At 38.7% G+C, this 12,523-nt stretch overlaps 1 protein-coding gene across 3 annotated transcripts in view; it reads left to right on the top strand.

The window, feature by feature from the left end:
* unc119a (unc-119 homolog a (C. elegans)) overlaps nucleotides 1-12,523 on the top strand; it is a 48,992-nt gene that overhangs the window by 34,117 nt on the left and 2,352 nt on the right. Inside the window, exons 1-4 of one of the 3 annotated variants that reach the window (XM_061919196.1) lie at nucleotides 4,621-4,655; nucleotides 4,751-4,864; nucleotides 9,517-9,607; nucleotides 11,472-11,644. In XM_061919196.1, coding sequence (XP_061775180.1) covers nucleotides 4,783-4,864; nucleotides 9,517-9,607; nucleotides 11,472-11,644 — 346 coding nt within the window. In that variant the 5' untranslated portion in view covers nucleotides 4,621-4,655; nucleotides 4,751-4,782. Of the gene's footprint in view, nucleotides 1-4,620; nucleotides 4,656-4,750; nucleotides 4,865-9,513; nucleotides 9,608-11,471; nucleotides 11,645-12,523 lie in introns of those variants that run through there. The other 2 variants (XM_061919195.1, XM_061919194.1) reach the window with 2 other exon arrangements.

The following is a 12,523-nucleotide window of genomic DNA, read 5'->3' as shown; positions in this document are numbered from 1 at the left end:
CCGGGGAAAAAGAGTTAATACGGTTCATGTCGACCAAATTTAAATAATTTTGCATCATTCACACACACATTTGTACGTGACTACTGAGGACCTTTGAAAAAAAAAAGTTTAAATTAAATATGACATGATCCTCAGACTACGCGGAGTTGGCGACTTGTCCAGGGTGTACCCCGCCTTCCGCCGGATTGTAGCTGAGATAGGCACCAGCGCCCCCCATCACCCCAAAGGGAATAAGCGGCAGAAAATGGATGATCCTCAGAATAAAGCTGTCCTCTTATAGCAGGGGTCGGGAACCTTTTTGGCTGAGAGAGCCAAAAAGCAAAATATTTTAAAATATATTTCCGTAAGAGCCATATAATATTTAATAACACTGAACACAACTAAACGCGTGCATTTTTAAGTAAGACCAACATTTCTAGAGTATAATAGGTCTCTTATTCTTTGTAATAACATTGTTATTCTGAAGCTAACTGTGGGGGGAGCGTGGCCTGCGGGCCTGCAGCGACAGGTGCGTAGATGGCCCACCTGGGCCTTGTTATCTAATCACCTGTCGCTCTGTTATAAGCAGCAGCCAGAAAGAGAGACGGGGTTGGGGCTGGAAATACAATTGCTGGAAAGCAACTGAGAGACTTATTCAAAAATAAAACAATATTGTAACCCTGAAACAGGCTCTCATGTCGGTGCTTGGGGGTCTGAAGAACCCCCAGGAGGGCAAGCCCCACACTAACCAATAATAAATAAATAACTTCTTACCATTAACGCAACTTCTTGAACAGGTGCGGTAGAAAACAGATGGATGGATTAAAAATGCATGAGTATGTTTTACATTTTGAACATTATTTTTAACACTGTGATTACAAGTGGAATTATTCATTACTTATCGTGTTAAGCAACGTCAGCTCAGATTTATCCGAGAGCCAGATGCAGTCATCAAAAGAGCCACATCTGGCTCTAGAGGATGTGTCAACACTTAAATGTTAAAGTAATTTTCACACTCAAACTAACCAGTAAACATGTTTTATGGCCTAAAGCTTAAAAATCACTCCAGATTGGATCTGACTATCATTTAAAAAGGTTTCCCTTTAGTTAGGGGACCTGTTTTTTGTTCCCCATACCGCCAGAGGTCCCCTAAAGGTGACTGTGTAAACAGAGCGATGTCCCCATTAAGTCAGCATTGCCAGAACACACACACACACACACACACACACACACACACACACACACACACACACACACACACACACACACACACACACACACACACACACACACACACACACACACACACACGCACACACGCACACACGCACACACGCACACACGCACACACGCACACAGGTTATCAATTGGAATGGGGACCAAGTTTTTGTTCAGAACTTGTGGGGACCCCCCCTTTCTACAGGCTGTGGAGGCGTATATATTTTTTTTGATAAAATGGCCGTTGCCCAGTTAGCTCACACACGTCTTTAAATCTCTGGATTGATGAAGTAATGTGCTGATCATTTTTACTTGGGACCCTGGGGAAAAAGAGTTAATATGGTTCATGGCGACCAAATTTAAATAATTTTGCATCATTCACACACATTTGTACGTGACTACTGAGGACCTTTTAAAAAAAATAAGTTGAAATTAAATATAACATGATCCTCAGACTGCGATGTGGTGGCGACTTGTCCAGGGTGTACCCGCCTTCCGCCGGATTGTAGCTGAGATAGGCACCAGCGCCCCCCATGACCCCAAAGGGAATACGCGGTAGAAAATGGATGATCTTCACAATACAACTTTTCTCTTATAGGATGTTTCACCACTTAAATTTTTAAGTAATTCTCACACTCAAACTAACCAGTAAACATGTTTTATGGCCTAAAGCTTAAAAATCACTCCAGATTGGATCTGACTATCTTTTAAAAAGGTTTCCCTTTAGGGGACCTGTTTTTTGGTCCCCATACCGTCAGAGGTCCCCTAAAGGTGACTGTGTAAACAGAGCGATGTCCCCATTAAGTCAGCATTGCCAGAACACACACACACACACACACACACACACACACACACACACACACACACGTAATCATTTTGAATGTGGACCAAGTTTTTGAACATCACTTGTGGGGACCGCCCTGTGATGAGGTGGCGACTTATACAGGGTGTACCCCGCCTTCCGCCCAATTGTAGCTGAGATAGGCTCCAATGACCGCGACCCTGAAGGGAATAAGCGGTAGGAAATGGATGGATGGACTTGTGGGGACCCCCCTTTCTACAGGTTGTGGAGGCATAAACAAAATTAGGTAAAATGGTCCCTGCCCAGGTAGCTCATACACGTCTTTAAATCTCTGGATTGACGAAGTAATGTGCTGATCCTGGGGAAAAAATTATTTTGCATCATTCACACAAATGTGTACGTGACTACTGAGGACCATTTTTAAAAAAAAGTTCAAATTAAATATGACATTATCCTCAGAATACAGCACCTCAGCTGTAGGAAGAAGTGTGAGCGGAGCAACGATTGCAGTACCAGCTGCAGCCCGATGAGGGGGCTGCTGTGCAAATGTCTCACACTCAAACTAACCAGTAAACATGTTTTATGGGCCAAAGATTAAAAATCACTTAGGCATCTTCAGAATGGATCTGACTATCATTTAAAAATGTTCCCTTTAGAGGAACCTGTTTTTTTGTCCCCCATACCATCAGAGGTCCCCTAAAGGTGACTGTGTAAACCAGGTGTAGGGAACCTATGGCTCTAGAGCCAGATCTGGCTCTCAAGATAAATCTTAGCTGACATTGCTTAACACGATAAGTAAGGAATAATTCATCAAACGCCCTCGACGCGAATCCTTTAGGGGTGATGGACGGCTGGGCAGTGCCTGAAGAGCTTTAGCCCGCCACCGTAGCCCCCACTCCCTCCCCTCTGTTGCAAGTCTGTAGTTGTATGTTGTGATACGTATATATGCTTTGCTCTTGAGTTTTTTCTCATAGCTGTTCTGTGACCCTAAACACTGTTTGTTTGTCTAATCAAATCCATCAGTCAATCAACAAAGTTTTGTTGTACTTGGGCAATAACAATACCTACCTACCAACCTAATTACGCTGGTAATCACAGTGTCGAAATATGTTCAAGAAGTCGCATTCATGGTAAGAGGTATTTTATTTAATTGTGGTTAGCTTCAGAATAACAATTTTATTAAAAATAAAAAGAGACCTATAATATCCTACGTATCCCAGCTCATCCATGCGGACTGGACATTGGCCGAGAGTGGAGTCGGCTGTCTTGGTTGCTTTGTTGGGTCTGCTCCTGTCTCTGGCCATGCTCCCTCCTCCCCAGCGGACAATGGCGTGGAACACCGCAGAGGCCACCACAGTGTATATGTTTATTTTACTTTTTATTCATAGCTGTATGTAGAACTGTCTGGTTGTATCTGCTGCTTTAATGTCTTTAATGTCCTCTATGTTCTTTGATGTTTCCCTCTTACACACATGTAAGAGGGATGTGTACTATGGCTATGAGTTGTTGTTTTTTTTTTTGGTTTTTTTCCCCCTTGGCCTCAGTCTGCACCCCCACTCCAGGGCCCAGGCTAAGACCGATTTTTTTTAAATTTTATTTTAATCTTCTATTCTCCCCCCCCCCCCCCCCCGTTTACCTGTATGTCATCTTTTTTGTAAGGGGCGCTGGAAGCCGGCAGACCCGTCAGCGATCCTGTTCTGTCTCCCTGTAATGTTTGTCTAATCTTGAATGTGATTGTGCTGAAAATTGTAATTTTCCTGAAGGAACTCTCCTGACGGAATAAATAAAGTACTATCTAATCTATCTAATACTCTAAAAATGTTGGTCTTACTAAAAAAAAATGCAGGCATTTAGTTATATTCAGTGTTAAAAAAATATGATATCGCTCTCACGGAAATACATTTTTAAATATTTCGCTTCCATGGCTCTCTCGGTCCAAAAGGTTCCCGACTCCTGGTGTAAACAGAGCAATGTCCCCATTAAGTCAGCATTGCCAGAACACACACACACACACACACATATACATGTCTTGCCTACTTACTGGGGACCCGGTTAGTAGGTTGTGGGGGCCCCCCTTTCCACTATAGCTAGCACACACACACACTACACACACACACGTATTAGTCTAAACAGCATAGACTGGTGCTTTACTTTATTAAAAGCTCTATAAATATCCTCAAGCAGGTGGTTAAAGCCTATGTGGACCATCTGCTCTCACACCCCCACCTCTAGAGGACCATGCAATGTGTGTGCGTGCCCACAGGTGCGCACACACACACACACACTGTTGCTTCCTGCTGGGCTATTTTGGAGTTTGGTATAGTTTGGTCTTTAAGCGCCGGGTGTTTAATTATTCATGCAGTCAAATGCGTTATGCAACTTTGGACCGCTAATACAGACTTTCTAAGGTGTGTGTGTGTGTGTGTGTGTGTGTGTGTGTGTGTGTGTGTGTGTGTGTGTGTGTGTGTGTGTGTGTGTGTGTGTGTGTGTGTGTGTGTGTGTGTGTCTACTGGTCAGTCCATGTGATGGTAAAACACAATAAGCCTCTTACATTTAATCCTCCCCCCATGTTGACAAAGTAGCATCTCACTCACACACAGACAACATCATTCCTGACTAAATGTCCACCCGACAAGAAATGTGCACGCAATAAAAGGTGTTGTGTTGCAAAAAAACTTACATTTGTGTTACATTTCCGTGTTCAAAGCTAAGCCCACTTTCACATCAATATTATTTGCGTTTTGTTTCCAGACTACCTTTGCTCTCCGGAGGAAAACGTCCACATGATCGACTTCACCAGGTTTAAGATCCGCGACATGGAGACCGGCACAGTCCTGTTTGAGATCACCAAACCCCCGATACCAGGTCAGCCAAAAGCCTGGAAAAAAATCAGACCACAAACCGAACAGGTGTCAGAACGGTACACGTGCTTGGCCGTAGGCTAGTAGGAGCCAGCAGCTACGCGACAGCTAAGCACACAATAGCACACGAGCGAGATGTACGTAAAGTGTCCTTCATTGGGAAATATCGCCCCCCAATGTCAATGAAAAACTACTTTTTAGCCACCATGTCAAGGAAAAACTACTTTTTAGCCACCATGTCAAGGAAAAACTACTTTTTAACCAGAATGTCAGTGAAAAACTACATTTTAGATGCAATGTCAAAGAAAAATGACTTTTTAGGCACAATTTCAATGATAAAGTGACTTTTCAGCCAGAATGACGATAAAAAAATACGTTTTAGCCACAACGTCAATGCAAGACGACTTTGTAGCCACCATGTCAAGGAAAAACTACATTTTAAGACACAATGTCAATGAAAAACTACTTTTTAGGCACAATGTCAATGAAAAGCGACTTTTTAGCCAGAATGACAAGGAAAAAATACGTTTCAGCCACCATGTAAAGGAAAAACTACTTTTTAACCAAAATGACAATGAAAAACTACATTTTAGACACAATGTCAATGAAAAAATACTTGTAGGCACAATGTCAATGAAAAGCGACTTTTTAGCCACCATGTCAATGAAAAACTACATTTTAGCCACCATGTCAAGGAAAAACTACATTTTAGCCAGAATGTCAATGAAAAACTACATTTTAGCCACCATGTCAAGGAAAAACTACATTTTAGCCAGAATGTCAATGAAAAACTACTATTTAAGCTCAGTGCTAATGAAAAGTGACTTTTTAGCCTGAATGACAATGAAAAAAATATGTTTTAGTCACAACGTCAATGCAAAATGACTTTTTAGCCACCATGTCAATGAAAAACTACTTTTTAGCCACCATGTCAAGGAAAAAATACATTTTAGCCAGAATGTCAATGAAAAACTACATTTTAGAGACAATGTCAATGCTATTTAAGCTCACTGCCAATGAAAAGTGACTTTTTAGCCAGAATGAAAATGAAAAAAATATGTTTTGGTCATAACGTCAATGCAAAATGACTTTTTAGCCACCATGTCAATGAAAAACTACTTTTTAGCCACCATGTCAAGGAAAAATTACTTTTTAACCACCTTATCAATGAAAAACTACATTTTAGCCACCATGTCAAAGAAAAGTGACTTTTTAGTCACCATGTCAATGAAAAACTACTTTTTAGCCACCATGTCAAGGAAAAATTACTTTTTAACCACCTTATCAATGAAAAACTACATTTTAGCCACCATGTCAAAGAAAAGTGACTTTTTAGTCACCATGTCAATGAAAAACTACTTTTTAGCCATGCTTTATGTCAAGGAAAACTACCTTTTAGGCAGAATATCAATGAAAAACTACATTTTAAGACAATGTCAATGAAAAACTACTTTTTAGGCACAATGCCAATGAAAAGCGACTTTTTAGCCTGAAAGTCAATGAAAAGCGACTTTTTAGCCAGAATGTCAATGAAAAACTACATTTTAAGACACAATGTCAATGAAAAACTACATTTTAGGCACAATGTCAATGAAAAGCAACTTTTAAACAAGAATGACAATGAAAAAAATACGTTTTAGCCACAATCTCAATGCAAAACGACTTTTTAGCCACCATGTCAATGAAAAACGACTTTTTAGCCACCATGTCAATGAAAAACTACGTTTTAGCCAAAATGTCAATGAAAAACTACTTTTAGGCACAATTTCAATGAAAAGCGACTTTTTAGCCAGAATAACAATGAAAATAATACGTTTTAGCCACAATCTCAATGCAAAACGACTTTTTAGCCACCATGTCAATGAAAAACTACTTTTTAGCCACCATGTCAATGAAAAACTACTTTTTAGCCACCATGTCAATGAAAAACTACTTTTTAGCCACCATGTCAATGAAAAACTACTTTGTATCCACCATGTCAAAGAAAAACTACATTTTAGCCAGAATGTCAATGAAAAACTACATTTTAGACACAATGTCAATGGAAAACTACTATTTAAGCTCACTGCCAATGAAAAGTGACTTTTTAGCCAGAATGAAAATGAAAAAAATATGTTTTGGTCATAACGTCAATGCAAAATGACTTTTTAGCCACCATGTCAATGAAAAACTACTTTTTAGCCACCATGTCAAGGAAAAATTACTTTTTAACCACCTTATCAATGAAAAACTACATTTTAGCCACCATGTCAAAGAAAAGTGACTTTTTAGTCACCATGTCAATGAAAAACTACTTTTTAGCCATGCTTTATGTCAAGGAAAACTACCTTTTAGGCAGAATATCAATGAAAAACTACATTTTAAGACACAATGTCAATGAAAAACTACTTTTTAGGCACAATGCCAATGAAAAGCGACTTTTTAGCCTGAAAGTCAATGAAAAGCGACTTTTTAGCCAGAATGTCAATGAAAAACTACATTTTAAGACACAATGTCAATGAAAAACTACTTTTTAGGCACAATGTCAATGAAAAGCAACTTTTAAACAAGAATGACAATGAAAAAAATACGTTTTAGCCACAATCTCAATGCAAAACGACTTTTTAGCCACCATGTCAATGAAAAACGACTTTTTAGCCACCATGTCAATGAAAAACTACGTTTTAGCCAAAATGTCAATGAAAAACTACTTTTAGGCACAATTTCAATGAAAAGCGACTTTTTAGCCAGAATAACAATGAAAATAATACGTTTTAGCCACAATCTCAATGCAAAACGACTTTTTAGCCACCATGTCAATGAAAAACTACTTTTTAGCCACCATGTCAATGAAAAACTACTTTTTAGCCACCATGTCAATGAAAAACTACTTTTTAGCCACCATGTCAATGAAAAACTACTTTGTATCCACCATGTCAAAGAAAAACTACATTTTAGCCAGAATGTCAATGAAAAACTACATTTTAGACACAATGTCAATGGAAAACGACTTTTTAGCCACCATGTCAATGAAAAACTACTTTTTAGCCACCATGTCAATGAAAAACTACTTTGTATCCACCATGTCAAAGAAAAACTACATTTTAGCCAGAATGTCAATGAAAAACTACATTTTAGACACAATGTCAATGGAAAACTACTATTTATGCTCAATATCAATGAAAAGTGACTTTTTAGCCAGAATGAAAATGGAAAACTACTTTTTAGCCACCATGTCAAGGAAAAACTACTTTTTAGCCACCATGTCAAGGAACAATCACTTTTTAGCCACCATGTCAAGGAAAATTTACTTTTTAGCCAGAATGACAATGAAAACCTACATTTTAGACGCAAAGTCAATGAAAAAATACTTTTTAGGCACAATTTCAATGAAAAGCAACTTTTTAGCCAAAGTGAAAATGAAAAAAATGTTTTAGCTACTTCAATACAAAACGATTTCTCGCCACCATGTCAAGGAAAAACTACTTTTTAGCCAGAATGTCAATGAAAAACTACATTGTAGACACAATGTCAATAAAAAACTACTTTTTAAGCACAATGTCAATGAAAAACGACATTTTTAGCCAGAATGACAATGAAAAAAAGATGTTTTAGCCATGTCAATGCAAAACGACTTATAGGCATAATATCAATGAAAAACTACTTTTTCACCAGAATGTCAATGAAAAACAACTTTTTCGCCAAAATGTCAATGAAAAACTACTTTTCAGGCACGATGTCAATGAAAAATGACAATAAACAGCATTGGTAACTGCAGTCAAACTCCAACGGTTAGTACTACTGTATTCAAAACCTGCACTTTGATAAACTCACAAACCGGTGCAAGCTAAAAGCCATTAACGTCGTTCCCTATTGAGAGAGGACATACCCCAATCCAAACGTATATGAGCAGATTACTGCCTGAGCAACTAAAATACCCAATTGTGCACATTGGACCTACAAGCTGTGCTCTCTAAGGACAGAATGATCGTTCTGGACTAGATCGAGGTGTTTTTACGGTGCGTTCAAGGACCAAGTAAGAAATAATAAATAAATCATAATAATAGATTTGTTACGCACTTTTCATTTAAATAAACCTTAAACGTGCTACAGTACAAACAAAAATTCAAAACAATACAAAACCATTAACATAGATAAAATATCTGAAAAACTATCAAGACATGCAAAATAGTGGCTGTTTTAACAATGTGTTGATTTTAGTTATTTTGAAAAATAATGTGGTCAAAAGATTTCAGTGAGTGTTCAATAATTTTCTGAGCACATTGAATAATGATAACCGTGATACTAAATTTTCCAATCCTTACATCCTTAGTTTGCATCGTTCAACTTACTGCGTCATGAATGTACTTCATGAATTACTATGGAGGCTAGCTGTTCCCAAAAAAACTAAACATCTCCACTGTACTTCAACTTAAAGACAGCGTATGTCTTTACCAGACAGTTAATAATAAATTGGTAAGTGTTTTTCATACTTTGACTCACTCCACTCGATCAAGCCTTTTCCAACATTCCACACTACAAAATCATACAAGCATGTGTGATTTGATGAAGACTGATGTAAAAGCTGCGTTCCAATTCTTTTTTTTTTCCTCATCTTTAAAATTCTAAAATATTTCATTCACAAATATGTATTTTGTTTGCTTTTTTTCCCAGCAGGAGGAAGAAAGCACTGTGACCCCAACGCCGGGCGCTTCGTGCGATACCAGTTCACCCCGGCCTTCCTGCAGTTGCGGCAGGTCGGAGCCACGTAAGTCGGCGCTCTGTCCTTGCGAGCTACAAAGGGAATACGGAAAAACTAAGAAACATGTCAGAAGAAAGAAGAAATGTGTGCGCTCAGTCAGTCCTGCTGCTCCACTGAAGAGTCAGACAGGATGTAGGAGGTTGTGTGGGCTGACAAGTGAGAACATACAGAACAGGCAAGCTGTCAATGTTGGTCAATGCTAAACCACTTTTTAGCCACCATGTCAATGTAAAAACTACTTTTTAGCCACCATGTCAATGTAAAAACTACTTTTTAGCCACCATGTCAATGTAAAAACTACTTTTTAGCCACCATGTCAATAAAGAAACACCTTTTATTACGATGTCAATGAAAAACTACTTTTTAGCCAGTATGTCAATGAAAAGCTACTCTTTAGTCAGTAGGTCAATAAAAAATTTCTTTTTAGTCAGAATGTCAATGAAAAACTACTTTTTAGGCACAATGTCAATTAAAAACGAGTTTTTGGCCACAAAGTCAGTGAAAAACTACGTTTTAGTCAGTACAGTATATCAATGAAAAACTACGTTTTAGCCACAATGTCAATGAAAAACTACTTTTTAGGCACAATGTCAATGAAAAACGAGTTTTTGGCCACAAAGTCAGTGAAAAACTATGTTTTAGTCTGTACAGTAAATCAATGAAAAACTACGTTTTAGCCACAATGTCAATGAAAAACTACTTTTTAGGCACAATGTCAATTAAAAACGAGTTTTTGGCCACAAAGTCAGTGAAAAACTACGTTTTAGCCACAATGTCAATGAAAAACTACTTTTTAGTCAGTACAGTATATCAATGAAAAACTTCTTTTTAGGCACAATGTCAATTAAAAACGAGTTTTTGGCCACAATGTCAGTGAAAAACTACGTTTTAGCCACAATGTCAGTGAAAAACTACGTTTTAGCCACAATGTCAGTGAAAAACTACGTTTTAGCCACAATGTCAGTGAAAAACTACGTTTTAGCCACAATGTCAATGAAAAACTACTTTTTTGTCAGAATGTCAATGGAAAAACTACTTTTTAGCCACAATGTCAATGAAAAACTACTTTTTAGTCAGTACAGTATATCAATGAAAAACTACTTTTTAGTCAGAATGTCAATGAAGAACTACTTTTTAGGCACAATGTCAATTAAAAACGAGTTTTTGGCCACAAAGTCAGTGAAAAACTACGTTTTAGCCACAATGTCAATGAAAAACTACTTTTTAGTCAGTACAGTATATCAATGAAAAACTTATTTTTAGGCACAATGTCAATTAAAAATGAGTTTTTGGCCACAATGTCAGTGAAAAACTACGTTTTAGCCACAATGTCAATGAAAAACTACTTTTTAGTCAGAATGTCAATGGAAAACTACTTTTAATGCACAATGTCAATGAAAAACGACTTTTTAGGCACTGGCCATGATGTTAATAAAAAACTACTTTTTAGCCGGAATGTCAATGAAAACTACTTATTAGCCACAATGTCAATAAAAAACTACTTTTTAGCCACCATGTCAATAAAGAAACACCTTTTAGTTACGATGTCATTGAAAAACTACTATTTAGCCAGTATTTCAATTAAAAACAAGTTTATTACGTCTGTTACGATACATATTGATATCGTTTTATGGCCCGACCCTAATTAAACCTTTTATCGTATGCCAAATGTATGTCATCTGTATCGCACTACACTTTTGTTATCGCAGGAGGCGTCAAAATAAATATTGCAGTGTAGATGTTTGGCCATATTGCCTGGGTGCACCCCCAAAGCTGGGATAGGCTCCAGCCCAGGGTAAGCGGTACAAAATGCAATGGATTCATAAAGGCTACGGCATGATTGAAAGCTGCCAAGTGTGTGTGTGTGCAGGGTGGAGTTCACAGTGGGCGACACGCCCATCAACAACTTCCGTATGATCGAGAGGCACTACTTCCGGGACCAGCTGCTCAAGAGCTTCGACTTCGAGTTCGGGTTCTGCATGCCCAGCAGCAAGAACACATGCGAGCACATTTACGAGTTCCCCGCGCTGTCGGAGGACATCAGTAAGCACACTCGCACACGTCAGTATCAACTAGAGATCGACCGATTATCCACCAGACCCATATTTGCCATTTGGACTTATACCTGTATCGGCTTTTTAAATATTTTTTAACTTCAACACAACTACATCAGCAGATACAGAATATACATGTGATACGGGTATTTTGTAGTTTTCTGTCCTTCTTGCATACCTGTCAAAACGTCCACGTTTTGCTAGGAAATCTAGTTTTTGTCGTTCTTTCCTGACATCTTCCCGCTCTCGTTTTGTTTGATTTTCGCTACTGCAACGTTTGACAAGCTGTTGCGGAGCGTGGGTTCATAAAATGCTGTGGCAGGCCACATAAAATGGAAGTTGCAGGCCAAATACAATGAGGTTGCAGACCACATAAATGAGGTTGCAGGACACATAAATGATGTGGCAGGTCACATAAATGCTGTGGCAGGCCACATACAATGAGGTTGCAGACCACATAAATGAGGTTGCAGGACACATAAAATGACCAGGCAGGCCACATAAATGATGTGGCAGGTCACATAAATGCTGTGGCTGGTCACACACAATGAGGTTGCAGACCACATAATTGAGGTGGCAGGACAGATAAAATGACCTGGCAGGCCACATAAATGAAGTGGCAGGTCACAAATGCTGTGGCAGGCCACATAAAATGAATTGGCAGGCCACATACAATGAGGTTGCAGACCACATAAATGAGGTTGCAGGATACATAAAATGACCAGGCAGGCCACATAAATGCTGTGGCAGGTCACATATAATGAGGTTGCAGACCACATAAATGAGGTTGCAGGACAGATAAAATGACCTGACAGGCCACATAAATGATGTGGCAGGTCACATAAATGCTGTGGCAGGCTACATAAAA

Source organism: Nerophis ophidion, linkage group LG13 (genome assembly GCF_033978795.1).
Source record: "Nerophis ophidion isolate RoL-2023_Sa linkage group LG13, RoL_Noph_v1.0, whole genome shotgun sequence".
In the NCBI taxonomy this organism is placed as follows: domain Eukaryota; kingdom Metazoa; phylum Chordata; class Actinopteri; order Syngnathiformes; family Syngnathidae; genus Nerophis; species Nerophis ophidion.
The sequence above is the reverse complement of the archived record's forward strand: the minus strand, read 5'-3'. Positions and strand labels throughout refer to the sequence as shown.